This window comes from Sus scrofa, chromosome 15, assembly GCF_054392235.1.
Source record: "Sus scrofa isolate SSC_HxYL_T2T_F1_AM1 chromosome 15, Sscrofa_HxYL_maternal_Yorkshire_Landrace_v2.0, whole genome shotgun sequence".
Classification (NCBI taxonomy): domain Eukaryota; kingdom Metazoa; phylum Chordata; class Mammalia; order Artiodactyla; family Suidae; genus Sus; species Sus scrofa.
Genome location: NC_139397.1, coordinates 70,511,675 through 70,536,453, shown reverse-complemented (window position 1 = coordinate 70,536,453; position 24,779 = coordinate 70,511,675). Strand labels below are relative to the sequence as shown.

The 24,779-nt window shown below is 42.8% G+C and overlaps 1 protein-coding gene and 1 long non-coding RNA gene across 8 annotated transcripts in view; one reads left to right on the top strand and one right to left on the bottom strand.

The window, feature by feature from the left end:
* Positions 1–10,761, top strand: part of LOC102160389 (uncharacterized) — a 96,589-nt gene extending 85,828 nt beyond the window's left edge. Inside the window, exon 7 of one of the 2 annotated variants that reach the window (XR_014829974.1) lies at positions 10,310–10,761. This is a non-coding gene — a long non-coding RNA (uncharacterized LOC102160389). Of the gene's footprint in view, positions 1–6,803; positions 7,217–10,309 lie in introns of those variants that run through there. The other variant, XR_014829975.1, reaches the window with a different exon arrangement.
* The window catches only part of MFHAS1 (multifunctional ROCO family signaling regulator 1), a 95,832-nt gene that overhangs the window by 16,567 nt on the left and 54,486 nt on the right, over positions 1–24,779 (bottom strand). For 2 of the 6 annotated variants that reach the window (XM_085000196.1, XM_085000197.1), the window contains exon 2: positions 11,630–11,807. The exons of the other annotated variants lie outside the window; for them this stretch is intronic. In XM_085000196.1, the coding sequence (XP_084856322.1) occupies positions 11,701–11,807 (107 nt within the window). In that variant the 3' untranslated portion in view covers positions 11,630–11,700. The remainder of the gene's footprint in view (positions 1–11,629; positions 11,808–24,779) is intronic. 6 annotated transcript variants of the gene reach the window in all.

Sequence of the window (24,779 nt, the reverse complement as noted above, 5' to 3'; positions counted from 1 at the left end):
ATGTTGTTGTGGAATCGAAATACGTTCTTGACACAATTTTATAGTGATAAGATTTTTTCAAAGCCAACTCTCCCAGATATGAAGAATTCACTCGAATATATAAGTACCCAGATTCTCTATAGTAAAACAATACACAAGGATTAGACTATAAATTATCACAACACCATGCAAAACGCCTCGCCAGAAATTTGAAAACTTCAAATGAAAAAAAATTTAGATATATTACACATCTATCATCTCTAGCAAAAGCACATAAAAGACAATTCCAGGAGTTTCCACTGTGGCACAGCGAGATCTGTGGTGTCTCCAGAGCCCCGGACACAGGTTTTATCCCTAGCCCAGTACAGTAGGTTAATATCCAGCATTGCCACAGCTGCAGTGTAGGCTGCGAATGCGGCTAAGACCTGATCCCTGGCCTGGGGACTTCATATGCTACTGTGTAGAAAAAAAAAAAATCCCCAAAATTGGTAGGAACGGTTAAAAAAAAGTTGTATTTATATAAAATACACTGCAAATAGAGTAAGGAGGAATATACAAGTGACTTGGTATATTTCCATTTTTAGGAACTTGCTTCAAGGAAGTGAGCCTTTCTTTCTGACAAAAATTATACAGTGATTGCTCATAGCAACCCTATTTATAAAACAGTGAAAGCTTGGTAACCCTCTCAAATATTCAAGAAAGAGGAAATGATGGAAAACTATGATACATTCAGAAGACAGAATTCTCTGTAGTCATTAAAAATTATGAGACTGGAAGTTCCTGTCATGGCACAGCAGAAACAAATCAGACTAGAAACCATGAGGTTGCAGGTTCAATCCCTGGCCTCTCTCAGTGGGTTTAAGGATCTGGCGTTGTCATGAGCTGTGGTGTAGGTCGCAGATGCAGCTCGGACCTGGCATTGCTGTGGCTGTGGTGTAGGCTGGAGGCTATAGCTCCGATTCGACCCCTAGCCTGGGAACTTCCATATGCCATGGGTGCAGCCCTAAAAAAAAAAAAAAAAAAAGACAAAAAAAAAAATTATGAGACCAATATTTCTATGTAGGAAGTAAATTTGATATACGTTCTCATTAGAAACAAACTGACAAGGAACACAAATGAATTTGGAGTGAAATGGATCATTCAAGATTAAGTGATCCTGAGGTTATCCGTTTATTTTTATGCTCAAGTCAATTAAAAAAAAAAAAGACCAAGTTTGCTTCACACTGAAGGGCGATGCCAGCTTTAAATGCTGATGCTTTCTCTTCTGTTGGAGATTTTGTGTTCATATGCAGTTTTTACGGTCTTCCTGAAGAAGCAGAAATTTAGCCCGATGAATAGACTCCTGCAACTACTTAGGCTTATTAGGCCACTACACAGTCTCCTGGTGCCCATTAAAGTTATAAAAAACTAGACTGACTTAATTACTGTCTCAAGATTTCTGGCATTAAAAGGCTAGCAAGGAGTTCCTATCGTGGTGCAGTGGAAACGAATCCGACTAGGAACCATGAAGTTTCGGGTTCGATCCCTGGCCCCGATCAGTGGGTTAAGGCTCCAGCATTGCTGTGAGCTGTGGTGTAGGTCACAGACGCAAGCTCAGATCCTGTGTTGCTGTGGCCATGGCTCTGACTAGACCCCTAGCCTGGGAACCTCCATGTGCTGCGGGTGGGGCCCTAAAAAAAAAAAAAAAAAAAAAAAAGGGCTAGCAAACTCTCATCAGCTGTTTTTCCCCTGTAGAAGAACAGAACACCAAGTCTTATTTTATTTTATTTTTTTACTTTTTTAATGTTATTGTCTATCATGGTCTATCCCAGGAGACTGGATATAGCTCCCTGTGTTATACAGCAAGACTTCATTGTTAATCCATTCTCCATGTAATAGTTTGCATCTACTAACCCCAAATTCCCAGTGCATCCCCCTCCCTCCCTCTCCCCCTTGGCACAAACACAAATCTGTTCTGTGAGTCTGTTTCTGTTTTGTAGGTACATTTTTTTTAAATAAACAGGAGATAAATGAAATTAGTTCATCTTTTCCTGCTAATCATCAGAATATTTGGTAGCCATTTCCATTAAGAAACATAGTAATAATAGCAGGTTAAGAACCTGATGATGCTTGTGTGAGGATGTTAGTTTGATCCCTGGCCTTGTTCAGTGGGTTAAGGATCTAGCATTTGCCACAAGCTGTTGCATAGGTCGCAGATACTTTTGGACCCAGTGTTGCTCTGGCTGTGGTGTGGGCCTCAGCTACAGCTCCAATTCAACTGCTAGCCTGGGAAGTTACATATGTTGCAGGTGCAGCCATAAAAAGAAAAAATTTAAAAATATTAAAATTTAAAAAATAACATGGGGGAAATAACAAAATATAAATGCAATCTAAAACACTAATCAAGTTAATGTATATGAAATTTCTGCTCATAGAGAAATAATACGAAGTAGTTTAGTTCTGGAATCAGATAGCCTTAGTTCCAATTCTGGCTAAGATTTGCTGGCTGTACTGATCAGTGAGGGTCTAGTCGGACAACCACAGAATAAGGTTTAATATAAATAATTATTAACCTATTATATAGAATTTACTACCAAGACGAATGAAGGGTGAACTCTACAGAATACCCTACAGCTGAAGAAAAACAGCCAAGAAAGAAAAACTTGGGTGTGAGGAGGCCACAGCAAAGCTGAGATTTAGACTTTGTTGAATGGATAGAATATGGTGCAGCCCCTGAATGGGGGAAAAGCCTGCTGCGTTGCCCAGACCAGACTGGTCCACAGTCAGCTGGCTGAAGCTGGCAGGGAACTGTCCTCTGGGTGAGAAAATTTCCCCAGGAAGCTGTCTGGGAGGGGAAGGCAGGGAGCATGCTATTGAACTGAAGCCGGATGGGGTACCAACTGAGAGTCCCTGAAAAGCTATCCCATGGGATGCTGCTGAATCAGTGAGGAAGCCAGCTAGGATACCATCAAAACTGGAGAGGTGCCCTGGGAGACACTGCTGAGCCACTGGGGAGTCAGCTGAGGGGCCCACAGATATCATTCCAGCCCTTGACCACATCATATACTCGTAGGGAGTCCTGGGACCACGAGAGTGGTCCCCTAAACTGCAATGGTCCCCTATACTGTGAATCTCTTTCAGAACTGTGTTTTCATTTTCACCATATATAGCCCTGCCAGTCTTCAAAATATAGGAAGCCACTGAGTTCTAGGCAATTTGACAGTGTAAAGGCATTTCTGGCTCCAAGATGTGTTGAGTTCTCAAGTCCAGTTTTGACTCTAAATGCCGTGACTTTGTTTTTTTTTTTTAAAAATCACTTGGAAATGACCTTCTATCCTTGAAGGCTTGTGGACAATTGGTCAAGTCTTACCATTAAAAAAGTACAATGTACAAGCCGAGGTCTGTAGAACCCCAGAAGCAGGTCAGCTGGGGTTCTTGGAGATGACGTTGAGCTAAGGATACAGCTCACTACCTACTTTCAGCGAGTCTTCATGGCCTCTCATTAATTAGGCTGCCCTGAGCAAATGAAATTTCAGCACTTCGACTTCTTCCCAACATCCTCCAAGGTGGTGACAGTGGTGACAGAGGCAGAAGGAAAAACGAGGGCCACATTCTTAGTTTCTTCTCTGACTCATAAAATGAAGCTAACCTGTAAAGCCCTCAGATGCTCCTGATGAGTAATGCAATGGAAGCCAAGCCTGTCCCTGACGCCAGGCACAAGTGACCGGATACTTTGAATTTTTCTTTTTATGGCAGGTGTTCCATCTGGTGCAGACAGGCCTAGCTTTTCACTGTTTAACCCAGTTCCTGACAGAGGATGACTCTCCTCAGAGTAATGTTTGCTTTTAATTACAAAAAGCTTTTTGTTTGAGGGACAGAAGGAGGTGACTAAATATCTTGAGTATGCTACACCAAAAAGAGTGGCATTTGGTCCAGGGGTCTCCTCTTGGATGGATCAGCATGCAGGTCTCTTCCGGATCAAAAGAGCTAGGACTTCAGGGTAAACATCTGGCAAAAGTTCAAGGGGTAAAAATTTTGCTGACAAATTTTTTTGCAAATCTCCTTCCTTCACATTACAAGCTTACATTTCCTTTTCCTAATGTCTTTTTCTTTTTGTGTGTTTTTATTTGTACATATGCAACCCTCTGTACCTTTCTTCCCCACCGTTTCCTCATGCTTGGCTCTTTGAAATTCCCTCCCCACCCCCCAGGCCCCCATTCCATCACCTGCAGTGGAACAAAAGGCCCCCCCATCACCTCCTTCTCCAGGCTGCTCTTTTGCCTAGACTTCCTCCACCTGCAGAAAGAGTCCCAGGGTCCCTGAGGAGCTTCCTTCTCTGAGTGTCCATCGCAGCACTGGGATGATATGCCAGGGAGAAACTGTGGGAAGATTCCTCTTTGAAGTGTGAGGCCCCAACAGACACAAAATAAATATTCCTAGGGGCCAGGACAAACATTCTGGGACAGCAGGTGAACCTGGCTCCTGTGGCACTTATTAATTTAATAAGTAGGAGAATTACTCCAGGGACGTTGCCAGAATCTGAGGTGCCTACAATGGTGTAAAATAAAAGATTGTTTTATATTAACGTTCAGTACACTTGGTATCAGCACTTCCTCAGACTCGCGCAGATAGTAGACAAATCGCCATATTACAAGAATAAGAGATCCTGTCTTTAGATTCTGTACAAAATTTCTCTAGAATGGCCAAAGAGGAGTCACATTGTATCCTAGAAACAAAGAACCACAAGGCACTACTTGAAGCTTAAATAAGGGGGCTTTAGGGCAAGAAAGCTTTCATATGGATGGTAAGCCTACTGTAAAAATTCGCTGCCCTGAAATAAGACGGAGAAAGACAGATACCATCTGATGTCACTCACATGTGGAATGTAAAAAAATAAAATAAGTGAACAAGCTGAACTAAACAAAGACAAACACACAGATTCAGACAACAGAATAGTGGTTCCCAGAGAGAAAGGGATGGAGGGAGGGCAAAGGGGAACAAATTGATGGTGATGGATGGAAACTAAAGTTTGGGTGGTGAGCACTGTAGAGCATACATAGAAGAAATACAATATTGGAAACATGAAACTTACCTAATGTTAAATCAGTTCACCTCAATTAAAAAAAAAGAAATAGAAATAAAAAAGTAAATAGCCTTGAGAAGTGGCAAGGGCTGGTCCAAAAAGGTATAGACAGATTCATGGAGGTAAATTAGTAACACTACGAGAAGGTTGAGCTTCAGAGGTCGTCTACAAGCTTATACTCTTAGTGATGACATGCAAAGAAATAAAGTGACCCAATCGTTCACACACATACAGATACCTCACTGGAGTTATGATCTGGGGTTAACCTATCAGCTGCTGGCTCCGCTCGACCTGTTGCATCAATGGCCCTGTGTACGAGCACATCCCTCAGCAAAATGCCTCTGAGGTCTTAGACCACCCTCTTTCCTTACTGACCTTTACTAGGTCTGACCCAAGTCAGAGCTGACTGGGGACACAGGGAAACATAGCCCTGCCTCTTCCCGCCATTCATTCATTCCAGCTCGCCTCAGACGCTGTGCCGGCCACTTGGCTCCATCACCATTGCTAAGGGTTTATATAAATACAAATCCACCCAAGAAAGGAAAAATATTTCTCCTTTTCCTGCTCTGGATAAAGTTCTAGCCGACTTGGCTGAGGATGAGACATGCTTCATAGATCAAAGTGCACTCAGGCGAGGAGGGAGGGCGGAGGAACAGAGCCCAAACCCAGCTCTGGCCTTCCCGCTCTCAACATGCAAGTCAGGATCATAAAAAAGCCCCCATGCCGCTGGACTGGAGTGTTTTCAAAAGCTTACTCTTTATTTGGATAGCCTGTCACCTACTTCTTACTGGAAACCATTCCAGGCTCAGAGGAGTGAATGCAGACAGTTTCCCAAAAGCCTTCAGACTAAAACTGCCTCCCTCCAACCTGCGTTCTCCTTTCAGCTGAAAATGGGAGGAACTTTTAGGACCTGAACTGAAAGCTGAAATGCTGACCAGGCAGGCTTGTCAAAACTGACCTGATTTTGAAGGACTTAGGGAACGACCTGAAGTCCTTAGGAGTGATCCTTTGCTTCACGTCTCCAAACAAGCAAGATGATGACAATTCCTGCAAATTCATTTCCCTTGGAGGAAGGTAGTGGGGAGGAGGAATGAATTACTCTGGGTGAGGGGGGAGCTTCTCTGAGAAGCCCCTACAGGGCCCTGAAAAACCCCACAAACTTAAGAGTCAGACCCACAGACACTACAGGGGAACCTGTTCCAGCCCGGATCCTCTTCCAGCAGGAGTTTTTCTTTATCTACCCCCCTGCCCCCATCCAAGTTTTCATTCCCAGAAGATCCAGCCTGGACCTGAGGCCAGTTTAAACAAACAAAAAGCGGAGTGCCCGTGGTGGCGCAATGGAAACAAGTCCGACTGGTATCCATGAGGATTCAGGTTCAATCCTTGGCCTTGCTCAGTGGGCTGGGTTGGGAATCTGGTGTTGCCATAAGCTGTGGCGTAGGCCAGCAGCTACAGCTCCAATTTGATCCCTAGCCTGAGAATCTCTATATACCACAGATGCAGCCCTAAAAAGCAAACAAAACAAAAACCCAGATTGCAACTGTGAACAAGAAAGCATTTTTTTCCACTCTAGGTTATTTGAGAAATATGCACATGCATTTTTTAACCAGTGATCACATTTTCAGTCTTAAATAGGAGTAGTTCTTTTCCTAATAGTTAATGGCATAGAAACTGACCAAATTAAAATCTATAACCTTAAAATTCTTTGGTAAGAAAGAATTCTTTTTGAATTATGTAAGTCTTTATTTTTCTTATCTTTCAGATACACCTTTTCCTGCAAGGAGGTACACAGCTGGCTTCCAAATGAAGCCTCAGCACAAAGAAAAAAACATAAACATGAAAGTGTTTACACCCATTAGAATGTATGGGACCCCCAAACAGGACTGGCTTCATCAGGGGAAAGAGCCACCTCTGGGGGCAGCTCGGTCTGCTTGCTTGGCTGTGGCCTCAGTTCACCCCCAGTCCTGAGCTCTTGCCTGGATATCACACCGAGATCCCACTACCTATCAAACACTGTCACTTGGATACTGACGTGCCCAAAATCAAACTCTTGACTCCCACTGGCTCCACCCCCCACCAAGTTACTCCATTTCCAGGTTTCCCTGTGTCTGTGAACGTCCACTCTGTTCTTCAGTCACTTTGGACAAAAAAAAAAAAAAACCAACCAAACAAAAATGGAGTCATTTTTCCCTCCCCTTTTCTCTCACACCACACACTGAATACATCGCTGCATCCTGTTCCAGCTTCAGACCCACTGGCATCCTACCATGTCATCAGCTCCTTGGTCCTTGCCACCTCCTGCCCCCACAGTCCATTCCCCACTGAAGCAGAGGGGCTCCCTCAATGCACATCAGGTCACATTACTCCTTGGCTCAGACCCTCCACCGCCTCCTCTGTCACTCACACATCTACAGGGTCCTATGTCATCTCCCTTCTCCTACCCTGGCTTCACTGGCCTCCTTGCAGGGCAAACTCCTACCTCAGGACCTCATTCTAATCACTGAGCTTCCCCATCCCTGCTTTGTTCAGTCTCAGATATCAAAACCTCAAGAAGAACTTCCCTGACCCCCCTGTATAAACAGCACCCCCACCTCCTAGTCACCCACTTTCTGTCCCCTCTTTTATATTTCTTATGGTATTTCTGTCCACCTAACATGTATTGATTTATGGCGTGTCTCCTCTACTAGAATGTAAGCATCACAAGTATGGGGATTCCTCTTGTTCACTGTGGGATCCAAGCAATGAAAGCAGTGCTGGGCCCATAGCAGGTATGAGATGATGGTGAATAAGTGACTGATCATTTGATGAGTCCAGAAATTGACGGCATTTACAAAGCGGCTTCTCAAGCTCTCTCAGGGATGTGGTCCCAAATCTGACACTAGTGGGGCGCACACTCAGGCCATGAGGGCCACAGACTACCCCCTCTTCTTCCCAAGGGGACACAAATGGCCAGCTGGGGCAAGTGTTCAAACTTCCCAGCCCATCACTGTCTCCTCCATATGCCAGGCCTGGCACAGAAACTGGAAGCGCTCTGCTCCAGAAGCCACTCTGCTTTTCTGTTTTACCTGGTTCTTGCATCTTTTACGAACTAAAGAGAAAGTCATGTCAAAGTCAAGATCCATTTGGGGAGACTCCAATGCCAACATCTTGAAATGTTTTCTAAATTTGAAGAATTACAAGACTTAGGGAAACCTGTTAAGTGTAGCTTAAAAAAAAAAAAAAAACCGCCCTCTTCTGAATTATAGTTGGAATGGGTTAGAGTGGGGGAAGGGGACTAGGGAAGTGGAGGTACTATAAGTTATTTAGTGCTCTGGGGATGGGGTAGGAGGAAATCAGATCTAAGCACCCCCCCCTTCTTTTCCCCAGTCTCAGATAGTTTGTTCACACACATGTGCTGATCAGCACCCTGCTGGGTTTTCCAGAGAACCCTCTGGAGTTCTCTTTCCTCTCCAGTTCTCTGTCCTGCAAACACCAGTCACCCTGGGCCCCTGAATTAGGAGGTATGTCTCAGCTCCCTTCTCTGTACTACAGCCTGGGCACTCTCAAGGCACTAGGCTGGGGCAAACATGGGACTCACTTCATTTCATTCCCATATCTCAGGATCATTGTCCTCTGTCACCTGATGCTCAGGGCCTCAAAAAAATCATCATATATTTTGTTCTTTCATTTTTTTCCAGATGCAAGAGTAAACACAGTCTCTTTTACTCTACCTTAGCTGAAAGTGGAAGTGTGGTTATAAGTTTTAAAGTACTTTTGACACTGTGAATAGAATAAGTTTCTTTCTAAATAGTAAGCCCATCATTGAGGTTAACAACATATGTTCTTCCAAAGACACTGAATGAAAAGACAAGGTAAGATGCAGATTGAGAGGAAAGAATGGCAAAGCATACATCCAATAAAAGGGCTTGTATCCAGAACATGTAAAGAACTGTCAAAACTCAATAAGAAGGAACTAACCAATAAAAAAAAGGGGGAGGCAGATGTCTGAACAGATGTTTATCCAAACTGTACCAATGGTAAATTAGCACATGAAAACATGCTCAACATCATTAATCTTTAAGGAAATGCAACCAAAACCAGAATGAGATACCACTTCACATCTATTAGAATGTCTAAACAAAAAGGCTGAACGCAACAAGCATTAGTGAGAATATAGAGGAACTGGAACTCTCATTCACCACTGGTGGCATTTCTTAGAAAGATGATAAAACATATACCTTCTATGTGATCCAGCTAGTCACACTTAGATTTTTACCCAAGAGAAATCATAAATCCAATCAAAGATATATACATAAATATTCATGGCAGCTTCATCTGAAGTAGCCAAAAGCCAGGAGCAACCCAAATGTCCATTAAAAGGTGAGGAGATGATAAACTGTGGTATATCCATAGAGTGAAACACTAAGCAATATAAAGGAATGAACCATGGAAACATACATGACACAGATGAATCAAAAAAAAAATTGCTGCTGAGTAAGCAAAGCCAGGCCAAAAAAAAGTGCATTTGTGTATTTCATTGTATAATTCCATTATATAAAATTCTAGAAAATGCAAAAAAAAATCTGCAGTAATAGAAAGCAGGTCAGTGGTTGCCTGGGGTGGGGGACAGGAAGGAATGGGAGTGAATAAGAAGAAATTTCTGAGGAAGATGGATTGTTCATCATCTTGACTGTGGTGATAGTTTTACGGGTATATACGTATATCAAAACTTACCAAATTGTACACTTTCAAACTGTGCATTTTACTATATGCCAATTACATCTCAGCTATATCTCAATTAAAAACAAAGCAAAACAAACCCTATAGTTAATTAAAAACCTAAACTATCACTAGGAAATAACAATTGGTGTTACAGCATGACTACAACCCCCCCCCCCAAAAAAAATAAAATGCTTGACAGGTTCTGGGAAGAATAAATTTCATTTACCACATCCTATTACTTTCAACCTGAAAAACTGGAATCTCAGATCAAATCCATAGAAGGCAGAAATGTGACAAAAGCATGCATCTTTTTGCTGAGTTATTTTTCTTAGCTGTTATATATGATTGTTTCATTTGTGCTTCACTGTGATATTTGTAAAAATATATATATATTCTATTAGATGAAACTCAAACTGAAGCTATACTCAATCATATAGAAAGTACTAATGGTAATAATAGTAAATAGTATCTAATACCTAATAATAGTTAGCAGGTGACTACCTACCAATGGCTATTAAATTAGTAGATCAAAGTCGTTACCAATAATTTATGGTTATAAACTTTCAGGAAGTGGTAATAATATGGAAACACACCAGTGTCTGCTGCAGAAGGACCAATGTGTAAGAGCTGACATCCATGGCAAGGTTAAGGTAAATATACTCCCACCCACCTCTAGCCAACTAGAGACCTGTAAGCTTGGCTGCTTCTTCCATCTGAGGAAATTATTCTTTGCCTATTGGTAGCTTCAGAGTATTAGCACTTGGGAGTTCCCGTGATGGCTCAGCAGTTAATGAAGCCAACTAGTATCCTTGAGGATGCAGGTGTGATCCCTGGCCTCACTCAGTGGGTTAAGGATCCAGCGCTGCCATGAGCTGTGGTGTAGGTTGCAGATGCAGCTCGGATCCCACATTGTTGTGGGTATGGTGTAGGCTAGCAACTATAGCTCTGATTCGACCCTAGCCTGGAACTTCCATATGCTGCAGGTGTAGCCCTAAAAAGACAAAAAAAAAAAAAAAAAAGTATTAACACTCAGAAATGAGACACAAGCTTTACTTCATCCACCACTACCCCACCGAACCTTCAGAAGAGAGGGCTAAGGGTAAGAAGACATAAGGACAGTGGCTCCTTTCAGTCTTAAAGAACAAAGTAATCTAGTGGCTAATTCACAACATTAGCTCAAAAGACCATCATCTAATTTCCCTCAAGTGGAAATTATACCACATTTTTTTTCTTTTTTGACCTCATCCATGGCATATGGAAGTTCCTGGGTCAAGGATCGAATCTGAGCCACAGCTGCAACCTACACCACAGCTGCAGCAATGCCAGATCCTTAATCCACTACACAGTGCTGGGGACTGAACCGGCACTGCCACAGAGACAAGTCAGATCATTAATCTACCGCACCACAGGGGGAACTCTGAAAATTACACCACTTTTGATTAAAGATCAGAAAAATGAATAAGTACCATATAATAATCTCTGCCACCTGTGAGAAAATTTACCCTGGATTTTATGGGAAGAAAAATCACCTTATTTCTTGAGCTGAGAAATTACAACAAATTATATCCAAGCTCTTTGATTGAAGTCCATTTGTATCAGAGGTAATTAGTCTAATAAAGCCATTGAAACAAAAAGTAAAGACAGTTGCCAACTTACACACATTTGACTTTCAAAAATAATAAATGGCCCCATCCTTCTTAGTAGTCATGCTTTTAACAGTTCCACCTAAGCAAGCTTTCTATTGCCTTGTATCTTTGGTGCCAGCCCCCAGTCTTGCTGCAGCCATGCCCTTGAACCCCATCCCAGGTCACAGATGTGGGAGTCACTGCCCTCCTGTTTTGCACCTTGCTGTGGCTCTAACCCCCTTATCTGTCCATACATCCTCACCTGTGCATTCTGCTGTGGTCTTAGAGTACCAAGACGTTATGGCCACCAGTACTATTTCAGCACACAGTAGGTTACACGGGCTTCATGGTCCAATCTGGAAGCCGAACCAGCATTGAGAGCATTGCCGCCCCAGGATGTGGATTCTCCTTCAGGGTAGAAGAATTTGGGGAACACGGCCCTTTTGGATGTTAAGAACAATCCATATAATCCATCAGCAAACTTCCTCTGTACACCCCACAAATCTATTTAAAGGGCTTCTGAGGTACAAGCAATGGCACACATCCATAGCTCAACCATAAGTGATACCAGTCTCCTATACCTCACTCACTGCATCCCTAGATTTTCTGCAATGCCAGAGATAGAGATTTCTAATTTTCTACGAGAGAAGGAGAAATATCAAAAAGAACATGAGTACTCTGACAAAGTCAGAAAGCTGGCTCTGTCACTTATCCACCATGTGACCTTGGGGGAGTTACTGAGCCTCTCTAAGCCTCATTTTCTTTTTTTTTCATCTGTGAACCGTGGATAGTTAATGCCAAACACATACCTAATAGGAGTGCTATGAGAATTAAATGATGATATTTGCAAGGAACTTAACCCAATGCCTGCTATATAACAGCAGTCCATTAAATGTGTATGTCTTCCTCACATCCTTATTAATCTGAAACATAAAAACCGAGGGTTGAGCAAAAATAACTCTGGAAAGAGAAGCACCTTAGAGGAGCAGTTTAAAAGGCCCTTACTTTTTTAATGCCTTCCCTAAAATCCCTATTGCTGCCTTTATAGTATATCCACCTCCAAGGCAGCACTGTGCTCTAAAGAACATCTAGCACTTTCACACTTTTCTGAAAGAAGTGCCAATTTGCACTTCCTCTCTGGAGAGAAATTTGGCAATTCCCTTTCAAGATATTTATTCTCAGGAGTTCCTATCATGGCTCAGTGGTTAATGGGTCCGACTGGGAACCATGGGGTTGCAGGTTCGATCCCTGGCCTCACTCAGTGGGTTAAGGATCCAGCGTTGCTGTGAGCTGTGGTGTAGGTCGAAGACGCAGCTCGAATCCTGTGTTGCTGTGGCTGTGGTATAGGCCAGCGGCTACAGCTTTGATTAGACCCCTAGCCTGGGAACCTCCATATGCTGTGGGTATAGCCCTAAACGGACAAAAGACAAAAAAAATAAATAAATAAATAAATAAAGATATTTATTCTCTGGATATACTCATAAATGTCAAAGGATACAGTCATGGGTATTTACTTCAGCACTGTTTCTAAAGTAAGAGACTGAAAACAAGTCAGATGCTATCTCAACAGGAGACTGATTAAATAAAACCAGCTTATATAGTAGAATATCATACAACCAGCGTAAAAGGAGTCAGACAACTCTATACGTATGAGTATGTCCAGTAAATATTTTTAACTTAAAAAAAAAAAATACCCCACATGGCTGTGACTGTGGTGTAGGCTGGCAGCTGCAGCTCCAGTTTGACGCCTAGCCTGGAAACTTCCATATGCTACAGACGAGGCCCTAAAAACCAACACCCTCGCCCCACCCCACAAAAAAAAAGACCCAAGCAGTGTTTATACTATGCTGCCATTTTGTGGGAGAGGGGCTCTCTCTTCCATTTTTACCTGCAAAGATGTATTTGTAAAAACACAGAGCGCCTTGCAAGGATACTCAGGAATGTGACGCATCTGGCTGCCTCCAGAAGGAGAATCAGACGGCTGTGGAGCAATGTCCCTTTTCCCATAAAGCCTTAAATTTGTACCATTTACAGACTACCTATTAGGCATAACACTTAAAATAATCTACCCCAGCAGTCATTAATTTTTTTCCCTTTTCTTCCCCAGGTTTCTTGATTTTTTAAAAATCTCCTTAAATTTATTTTTTTTTATTATCAAAGTTATCACACACTGCTTTTCATAAGCAAATTACCATAAAATATATAAAGAAGAAGCTGTAATCCCTTTCTCCCCTTCACCCCTCTCCCAAGTATCCAGGGTTGGAGTGGTATGGCTCCTTCTGTATGTCTGTCCTGGCTCAGACACACGGATAAAGCATATTCACACACCAGGGGCTTTGGGGGTTGCTTTCTTTCCCACCAGGCAGAATCACATCATAAGCTTAAGTGTGACAGTCCTTTCTTTCATCTGATACTATACTGTCTGACCGACATGTAACAGTGAGAACTATATTTGTTCCCAATTTCTTTATTCATTGAATCTCAATGTTTTTCTCTCCCACTCCCACGATTTTACACAAATAGACTCATGGCACACATTCGTATTTTTTTTAGGGGTCATTTCATTTGTTTGGTTTTGGCCACCACTGCCAACTCCCATTTCCTAAACAATCCTGCAGCTCCTTGGAGGGTAGGTTTATGTGCCCACAGGGGATCCTGTGGTCTCCCCAGACCCAGCCCTGGGGCTGGTTCCTGCTCTGAGAGGTGCCCTGTGGCAGACCTCAGCCTGCTGGCCAGTCAGGGAATCCAGCCTCTGGTCAAGTGTCAAGTGTGACACCAGACTCCAGCAGAGGTGCCATGTGCAATACAGAATTAAACAATCCAAAAGGAGAAGCTACCAGATGCTTTCACAAACCCAAATCACACATTTGATTAAGAAAAAAAATATCATAGGTGATGGAGAAAAGCTCTCCAGCAAATAAAGGCCTCTGGTTTCTCTGTCCTTCCCTGGCCCTCTTCCTTCGAGGAGAGGAAAGCACACACTGAGTCAGAACCGGACAGTATCAGGGTATCAGTCATGCAGATGCTCACATCAGCCGCCCACCGGGGTCCGAGGCCACTGCCTGCCTGGCCTTGGGTGTGAGAGGAAGAGGCTGCCAGATGGAGACAGAATGAACTGCTGGAGGATTAGCGGCTTCCGTACAAAGCTGACGGGATGCTTCCAAGGCCCCTGTGGCAGGAGGTCAAAGAACAAGGAGGAGGGAGTAGAAATGGAAGGTCACTTGCTATGACGCCTACTCCCACTCGCATTGCTGGGTTCTTAGATTTCATCACAGCAAATTTCACAGAATTCAGGGAAGGACTTAACAGTCTTTGTTCAGCAAGGAGGATAGTGTAAGGATGATCGCCTCGCACCCAGACAGGCTTCTAATTCTTAGGTCAATACGAAATCTATCCTGATGCCAGGGCTTATGAAGATACAAGCCAATCACCACTGATTAATCAATATTTGATATATTCCGGAACATCATATGTTCTTTAAATGGGAAGGAGGTGCTTTTAAAAATTCCACAAACCAACTAATGATGTTTAAACCTTACTTGAGTATTTCTGCAAGGACCTGACCTAGATCAAAGAAATCCTCCTGGGACCCCAAGCATGTGAAGCCATGGAAGATACCATAAGGGGCCCAAGCAAGGTTTTCATAAAATCCTATCAAGCCTGTACTGAGAGCCCAGATGCCTTAATAGTAATGTCTAAACACATGCAAAAGACAGTGGGTCTACTCAGCATTGGAGTGTTTTGACTTATTAGGGAAGGGATTCACTGATTAACTTCAGAAAAGCCAGCATGAGGAGGAGGGGGGTACAGGACTGACTTTGGAGGCTGCCTCCCAGCTCAGCCACCTCCCAGCAGTGGGTCCCAGGCAGTGGCTTTACTGGTGCTGGGCCTGAGTTTCCACATCCCTGTGGAGGACGATCCATCCCAGGGCCGCTGTGAGGACTCAATGAGATCGTTTACGCACAAGTGCTTAGCGTGAGGCCAGCTCCCTCCCCCAGCCCCCCTGAGGCCCCCAGGAGCCTGGCCCAAGAACTCGACCTGGGCTTGCTATCCAGCCCCACAGACAGTCAATTCCTAAGTGTGGCAATGACGTGAAGCCCAGTGAGAAAAGCTGAAGTAAGCAGATTGGATGGGTCCCTGGGGAATTGGAAATTAGGGTGGGAGAATTAGTGTATTGGGCCAAGGGTGCGCCTGGAAAAGAGAGGGGCGGGCACAGTCATTTGGGTCAGGTGTGAGCTGCAGAGTAAGCTGGTCTGAGGGGAGAAAGAAAAATGGGGCAAGTCCTTAGGGAAAGAGAGAGATGACTCTGAGGGGTGGCCACACCTGAGGCAGAGGGCAGAAGATGGGAGGGGGACCAAAATGGGAGACAGGGACTGAAGTGGGGACAGGGAATCAAGAGACAGAACAGGGGTCTGAGGAGTTACTGTTGTGGCTCAGAAGGTTAAGAATCAACAGAGTGTTTGTGAGGATGTGGCTTTGATTCCTAGCCTCACTCTGTGGGTTAAGGATGCAGTGTTGCCACAAGCTGCAGCATAGGTCACAGATGTGGCTCAAATCCAGCATTGCCATGACTGTGGTGCAGACCGCAGCTGCAGCTCCAATTAGACCCCAGCCTGAGAACTTCCATATGATGTAGGTGCGGCCTTAAAAAAAAAAAAAAAAAAAAAAAGGCAGGGGTCTGAGTTGAGGAGTGGAGGTGGGAGAGAGGGTGACGGATGAGTAAAATGACAGGACAGAGATTACCAATAGACTGGGACCGGGGCCAGGGGGGCGGGGGTGGGAGTGGGGCGGGGAGTGGTGGAGACAAGGGTCCTGGGACAGAGGGATTTCCTTTCCTTGTATTCTGGGGATGGCTCTATTTTTGACATAATCCTGCTTTTTTCCCCTTAAATTAGCTCAAGAGTTCTCACTAGAACATAATAATTAATAAATGGCTTTTATTGAGAGTATCCATTTTGTGCATTGACTATGTTATTTGCAACAAATTATGTAGCTCTAACAAATTATTATAAAACACTTTTGAAACCTTGGCTTTAAGATCAACAACATATCCCTCTGCATCCAGGGAAATGCTTTTGCAAGGCTTCCGTGAGCACCTTTGCTAGAAGGAAAGGGGCAGGGAACTTGGCACTGAGACTGGGTTCCGATCCAGGTGCTAAGCTAAGTCCCTGCAAGTTCCTGACAAACCTTGACTCCTCTGGGCCTCAGGCCTTCAGCTACAAAAGGAAGAGGCTGAACTGGTTTATCTCCAGGGTTTGTTCAGCTTAAAATAGTCTGTTCCGGCTTAAAATACTGTGAAAATGTATTTTCTATTGAATTTTCTAGGCTTCTCAAGCTAAGCATCTCACAAATTTAGCATGAAGTAGAACAGCCTCTTAAGTAGGGCAAACAAACATGGCCCGGCCTTTCCTTGGCCACCCGCCACCACTTCCCTAATCCATCCATCCCCATGCCTCCATACGAGGCATCGAATCCACTGGCACCAAGTACAGTGTTATCTGCATGCACACTCTCACGCTTAGTGCGAAGAACAGTCAGGGTGGAAAAAAAAATTTTATGGCCAATAAAACCCTCCATCCAGAGATGCATCTGCCTCTCTGGGCTTCAAAGAACTCAGCTCTGTCATGCATAACACAAAGCTGAGGGCTTGCATCAAAGGCCTGTTACTCTGTTCTCTTCATGGTGCATTTCCCTAGAGTGAGAAAACAATGGTACATCATACAAAAAGCACTGTGATTTAATTTTCCATATAAATAAAAGTGTTTTTCATTCCTCACTAAGCAAAAATCAGTTTACCTCCAGGAGCTCACAGCTACATGTCGTTTACCCAGACCTAAATATTTTCTATCTGTGTGGCTCTCAGCTCCAACAGTAGTGTGTCTGCAAGGTGAACATGCTGATCATTGAGGCTGTAGAGACCTACCCATGTTCTGTGCTTCTGTGAGAAGAAACTGGTAAACAGGCTGGCAAAGGGTTCACAAATCCAGCCTCCTTCTGAGGAGCTCAGCAGGAAGCAGAGGGCCCTGAGGCCAACCTCTGTTCACCTTCAGTCATCCAGCATCTGTTAGAAAGGCAGGGACCATCCCACAGTCACTGCCCACTGCAGCTCTGGAACTGGGCCCTCATTTAGCCTCAGGAAAGATTCAATCTCCCTGAAATGGAAGATTGCAGGCCATTTCAGTGGCCCCTGGTGCTGGTCAAGGCCAAGATCTGGCTCATTGCTGGGCTAGAGAACATGTGAAACCCCAGGGGTTTGTTTCTCTCCCACCCTCTCCCTCCCTTTTCCTCTCCCTCTCTCTCCTTCCCTCCCTCTCTCTCTCTCACTCACACACACCCCCACACCCACACCCCTTCTTGCTTCATCAAAAGTGGAATATAATTCTTGCCAATAGGTATCACAAGGTAATTCTTATAAAACAGGATTCCACTTTCAAATCTCATCAGCTGCCTAGGTACAGATTGGCCCTAAAAGGCAAAACTACTTATGGTCAAGATGGATTTTACAGCTAGAGGCCCTGCAAGAGTGCAGAAGAGTATCCATCAGTTCTGAAGATCAAGGCTAGAAGATGGATCAGAGAAGAGATGAGCAAGCTGGAATCAGGTCTCCAAGGAACCTGGGAATGAGGTGCGTGTGGCAATGATGCCCTGGGGAGAGGCTGGCACTGGCCTCTCAGTAACAGACACTTGCTTGTTCTTGCCCCAGACCCAGCCCTGCTCCCAGCCTATGTTCAATATCTCCAGGTTCTCTGGGGACCAGCTTTCACCTGGGGCGGGAATAGATGAAGTAGTCAGGTCTAGTGCAATCTCAAGCTATCCTGGAGATTCTGCAAAATATACAAAACTATCCCCACAGAAGTTTAAAGGGATAGAAGACTTTATCAGTTTGTCAGGGCTCCTAGAACAAAATACCACAGGCTGGGAGGCTTAAAGAACAGAAAAGATTATCTTGCAATGCTAGCGGCTAGAAGCCCATGGATCCAAGTGTCAACTGGATTGTTTCTTGAGAGGCCTCTCTCCTTGGCTTAGAGATGGTGCCTTCTCCCTATATTTTCATATGGCCATGTGAGTGTGTGTGTCTGTCTATGTCCAAATCTCCTCTTCTTATAAAGACACAGTCCTACTGGATTAGGGCCCACCCTCATGACCTCATTTAAACCTTATCATCTCTTAAAGACTCTCTGTCCAAATACATTCACATTCTAGGGTCCTGTGGGTTAGGACTTCTACATATCAATCTGGAGGTCAGAGGAACAAAATTCAGCCCACAATAAAAATTAAATAAGAACCTCCAAGATGTTAGGCTTCTTTTGTGACTAAAGGAGCTGATTCCTAATCCCCTTCTCTGGTTGCTGGAGCTTCTGTAATGAACTGGAGGAGGCTCAGACACAGGAGTGCAAGACAGGATCTAATCTAACCTTTCACCTTACGGCTGAGGCTGAAGCCCACAGGCTCTGAGGAACTGGCTGGACAGCTGTACCCAGAGGTTCTGTCAACTTCCTATCAACTTCCTTCCTTTAAACTTAACACATATTCATTGTTTAAAAAAAAAAAAAAACCAAAAAACAAAAAACAAAAAACCTCAGCTGGAAAGAACAATGTAAAGTGAAAAATAAATGTCCCTCTTCCTTTTTAGTGCCAGGATATTCTGAAGAGGTAACTACTGTTATCCATTCCTTAGGTACCTTCCAGAAATACTGTAACACAACACAAAAGTGTGTGGGGGGGGGCATACATCCCTGGCTGCCTAGTAGATATTCCCTCTCCTCTTCTTCCATACTCTAGGACCCTGGGCTGTGTGTCAGGGCAGATTGTGTGCTCATTAAAATTCTTGCCTTCACAGATAACCCTGAAGGTCTGGGAGCCATGGAACAGTTAGTCCAGTCAATGAAATATAAGTTTGCTAAGTGTTTCTGAAAATGTTGGCCATGATACAAAAGCCACCCCTTCCTACTTTTCTCCGAATGTCTTTTCCTACCTGCAAATGCAGACGGGAGGCCTGGTGGAAATCAAGAGAAAAAAGAAGCTTGAACAGTATCCACAGGTGGAACAGACTGTCTCTAATGAGGTTACCCTCAGAGGTGTCTAGAGGCCAGATGGTCTGGTGGGAAGGCCACAGAGATGATTCTCAACCTTGAAGGTACATAACCTCCACATACCTGGTTCAGTAGGTCTGGGATGTAACCTGATATTCTGCATTTCTAACAAGTCCCCAGGTGATGCTCAGGCTGCTGCTGGTCCAAGGACCATACTTTGAAGATTGGGGAGGCTAGATGACCTCCAGCTCCCTCCGATCTTGAGATTTACCCATAGGCCCCAATATGAGAGGTGGCTCCACAGCTATGGTCCATGCAGCCATTAGTCAAGAGCTAATAACTTAGAGTTACGTGTTGGGAAACACAAAGATAAAAGCCTAATGACTGTAAAAGCTCCTAAAATAAATGAAAGAGTCCTGTTCAGAATCAAGATTTTCCTGAAGCATTTTGATTAAAAGAGTACTAAGGAGTTCCCGTCGTGGCTCAGTGGTTAACGAATCCGACTAGGAACCATGAGGTTCCGGGTTCGATCCCTGGCCTCACTCAGTGGGTTAAGGATCCAGTGATGCTGTGAGCTGTGGTGTAGGTCGCAGACGCAGCTCAGATCTGGCATTGCTGTAGCTCTGGTGTAGGCCAGTGGCTATAGCTCCAATTAGACCCCTAGCCTGGGAACCTCCATATGCCACAGGTGCAGCCCTAGAAAAGGCAAAAAGACAGGAAAAAAACAAAAAAACAAAACAAAAAAAAAGAGTACTAAGTCATTATTGTCAGTCACAGTTTTCATGAAGCTATTTGGTTTCAGTATTGTTTTTGTTTTGCGATTTTAAAACCTAAATCACAGCAAAGTGCACAAGTAAAAGACAAAACAATTTATGATCCACCAACAATGACAGGTTATTAGATTTAAATGGGACATTAGTGGGGGCTATTCTAAAGTCAAAGGATTCTTATGGATGGAAAGAAAACTGAGGCCCAAGGTCATCACAGCTCACACTGAAGCAAGATCATTGTCCTATGTTCTCAGTATACTTTCCTGACCTTTAAGGTCAGTTTAACGTCCAAGCCTAAAAAGAAATATGCTTACTTCAATTTTCAGAAGTAACCAGAATAAAGCATTTGAAAAAACAGTTTTGATGAAAGAAATCAAACTTAGATACATCCTATCCATAATACTACTTGATATCAAAACTTATAGTAAATCTATAATAATCAAGGTAACATGAATAGACATAGATTAATGGGACAGAACAGAGTTCAGAAAGAGACAAGCACATCCATGGTCCATTGATTTTTGACAAAAAGGTCTAGTTAATCCCAAAGGGAAAGAATAGCTTTTTTTTTCAACAATGGTAGGGAAACAACTAAATATCTACATGGAAAAAAATGAACATCAACCTTTATTTCATGGCATACACAAAGAATAGCTTGAAATGGATCCTAGACCAAAATGTAAAAGCTAAAATTATAAAACGTCTAGAAGAAAATTTAGGTGAAAATCTTAATCTTGAAAAGGCCAAAAAACAAAAGTATGAGATAAAAACTGAAAATTGAAATTTTAAACAATTGCTCTTCAAAATATACTGTTAAGAAAATGAAAAGGAGAGCCACCAACTGGGGAAAACCTTCATAATACATATATCTGGAAAAAAGCTTTGTGTCCAGAAAGTATTTTAAAACTCTTATAACTCAGAAATAAGAAGACAAGCAACCCAATTAAAAATGGGCAAAAGATCTGAACAAACATCTTATACACACTTGCATACACACACAAATGGCAAATAAGCACACTTGCAAAGATGCTCATCATCAGTCATCAGGGAAATCCAAATCGAAATCATACTCAGACATACAATATACCTAGTAGAATGGCTAAAACTTTTTAAAAAATGTACAATACCAAGTATTGGTGAGTACTAGAGTAATTACAATTTTCATACATTGTTGATTAGCGTGAAATAGTATGATCACCTGGAAAAGTTCAGCAATTTTTCGTAATGTTAAACATGCACTTATCACATGGTCTGATAATTCTAAGAAAAATGACAATATGTATCCACCTAGACAAAGACTTTCACATGAATGCTTATATGGTTTAGTTCATAATAGCACAAAAACAGAAGCAGCTCAAATGCCCCCATCAAGTAAATAGATACACAGTATTTTCCGAAATGGACTAGTACTCAGCAGTTAAAAAAAAAAAAAAAAAGAGCAAAGTGCTAATGTGTAACAACATGGATATATCTCAAAAACATGCTGAGACAAAGAAGCTAGGTGTCTGGGACCAAACATGGCACTACATCATCCTAGGGCACCACGGTGAACTCACAGATACCACAGAGTATTTCAGATTATTGAGAGAAATACAGCAACAACTAAACACCATGTCAAGTACTTCTACTGTGTTCTCTGGACCTAATGGAACTGTTAGGTATTTCTTTTGACTTGTGACACCAAGAAAAAAATGACTGATTCTCTAAAGGTCTTGTGAACCAGAAAATTTTGGTAACCTTTGAACCAGACACAAGAGAGTACATACTCTATGATTCTATTCACGTGACTCCTAGAACAGACAATCCCAATCCATAGTGCCAGCAAGCAGATAAATAGCTGTCTGGGGCTTGGTGGGGAGAGGGTTGGGGCATCTTTTAGGAAGACAGAAATGTTCCATATCTTGATTGCAATGGTGGGTGCATGTCAAAACTCATGGAATTTATCATATGCTTAAAATAGGTGGATTTTTACTATATGTAAATTGTACTTCAAAAAGGTTTATTTTAAAATAAAATATCCCCCAAATGTCAAAACACATTAAAAATATATATATATCCTCTCTCATGGGCCTTGAGAATCTTTCCAAGATGATAAGCACCCTGGAGCAGAAAGTGTGTGACAGCCATCCCTGTAGCTGCCCTCAGGGCCCAGAAAAGCATTACAGTTCATGCTCTGGAAATATTTGCTCATTAATTCCCTAATTTTCCTCACAATGAAGATGTTTCTGCAAGGAAATGAAATTTGAAACTGAATTCCAAAATTTCTATATAACTATCTTTTCATGAGAACACATTTTTGTCATGGAAATTTTTTAGCAGTTATAAATATTTATAAAGCTTTTCCCTTTTCCTCCCTCAAGATTCTGGTCATTGAATAAGGTTTCAAATTAAAAATTTAAAGACCAGGGGTGGGGTCAAGATGATGGAGGAGTAATATGCGGCATTCACCTCTCCCACAAATACATAAAAAAACCCATCTTCATATCTGCACAGAACATCTACTGAATGCTGGCAGAAGACCTTAAATCTCCAAAAAGGGCAAGAAACTCTCCACATAACTGGGTAGAACAAAAGGGGGAAAAAAAAGAGAGAGAGAGAGAAAAGGATCAGGACAGGACTTGCACTCCTAAGAGGGGGCTATGAAAGAGGAAAAAAATCCATGCCCTGGGAAACCACCTAACTGATGGGGAGATCAGCTGAGATGGAGGGACCTCAAAACCTCAGAGAAAAGTGCAGCACACGGACTGAGGAGGGCAAGGCAGAGAGACCCACATAGACCATCAGTACCACATCCCAGGACACCACAACGTGAGATGCTCAGAAGATGGCTGAATGCTGAGACTCAGGCTCCAGAGGTGGCAGAGGCAAACTCAGTCATCTCAGACTGCAGAGGTGGGCATGGCATGACGCTACTATGGGTCAGCAAAGACACCACCTACGGCGTACCCAGTCACCTCAGAAGCTGGCACAGAGGAGGGCACTGCACCAAGTACCACCCACTGCTGCTCTCACTGCTGCTGGGAATGCATACACCCTGCTGCTGCCACTGCCATACACTCTGGGAGCTACCCACCCCTGCCTGAGGGTCACTGCCACTTCCCAGGGCCCTGCAACTAGGAGCAGCTTGCACCACCTTCCTGTGGATCCTTGGACAGCAACTAGGCACTGGCTACTAGCCCTGCCCAGTGCCTTCATCTCCCTGGAAGAACACACAGCACCCTATCAATGGGATAACAGCCTGCACACACTGATGAAAGAGACAGCAAGCATCTAAAACAGCAGCCCTCACACCAAAAATAAATAGTAAGCCCTCACAAAATACCCAGAGGCACACTTGCATATAAACAGCCCTCCAAGACTACAGTAGTTGTTTTCCCCAAACTCACAGAATAAGAAAAATATAAGCCAACTGAAGAAGCTCAGGAACTATTCCCAGTTAAAAGAACAAGAGAAATCACCTGAAGGAGCAAACAATGAAACAGACCTCTGTTGTATAACAGACACCAAGTTCAAAAAGGAGATAGTGCAAATACTGAAGGAATTAAGAGTGAACATGAAGGAATTAAGAGTGGATAAGAACAGTAATGCAGATTATTTTAGAAAGGAATTAGAAAATATAAGGAGGAGACAAGAAAAATTGGAAAACTCATTTGCAGCTGAGTTAAAGGCACTGATGAGCAGAATGAATAATGCAGAGGTACGAATTAGTGACTTGGAAGATAGAATAATGGAAATTACCCAATCAGGACAGCAGACAGAAAACCAAATGAAAAAACATCAAAGCAATATGAGAGATCTATGGGATAATATAAAGTGGGCCAATCTATGCATAATAGGGATTCCAGAGGAGAAGGAAAAGAAAAGGGGATTGAGAATATATTTGAAGAAATTATGGCTGAAAACTTTCCAAATCTAAAGGAAACAGATATCAAGATGCAGGAGGCACACAGGGCCCCAAACAAGTTGAACTCACAAGTCCCACACCAAGACACATTGTAATAAAAATGGCAAAGGTTAAAGATAAAGAGACCATTCTAAAGGCAGCAAGAGAAAAACAAAGAGTTAATTATAAGGGAACCCCCATAAGGTTATTAGCTGATTTCTCTGCAGAAACACTGCAGGCCAGAAGAGAGTGGCAAGATATATTCGAAGTTCTAAAAGGGAAAAATTTGCAGCCTAAAATACCCTACCCAGCAAGAATATCATTTAAAACAGAAGGAAAAATAAAGATTTTCTCCAACAAGATTCCTCAAAAAACTAAAAATATAACTACCATATGATCCAGCAATCCCACTCTGAGAGGGCATCTATCCAGAGAAAACCATAATTCGAAAAGATACATGCACACCAATGTTCACTGTAGCACTATTTACAACAGCCAAGACATGGAAGCAACCTAAATGTCCATCAACATAGAAATTGATAAAGAGAATGTGGTACATATGCATAATGGAATATTACTCAGCCATAAAAAGAATTAAATAATGGCATTTGCAGCATCATGGATGGACCTAGAACTATCATATTAAGTGAAGTTAGATAGTGACAGACAAACATCATATAATATCACTTATATGTGGAATTTTTTTAAAAAAGGATACAAATGAAC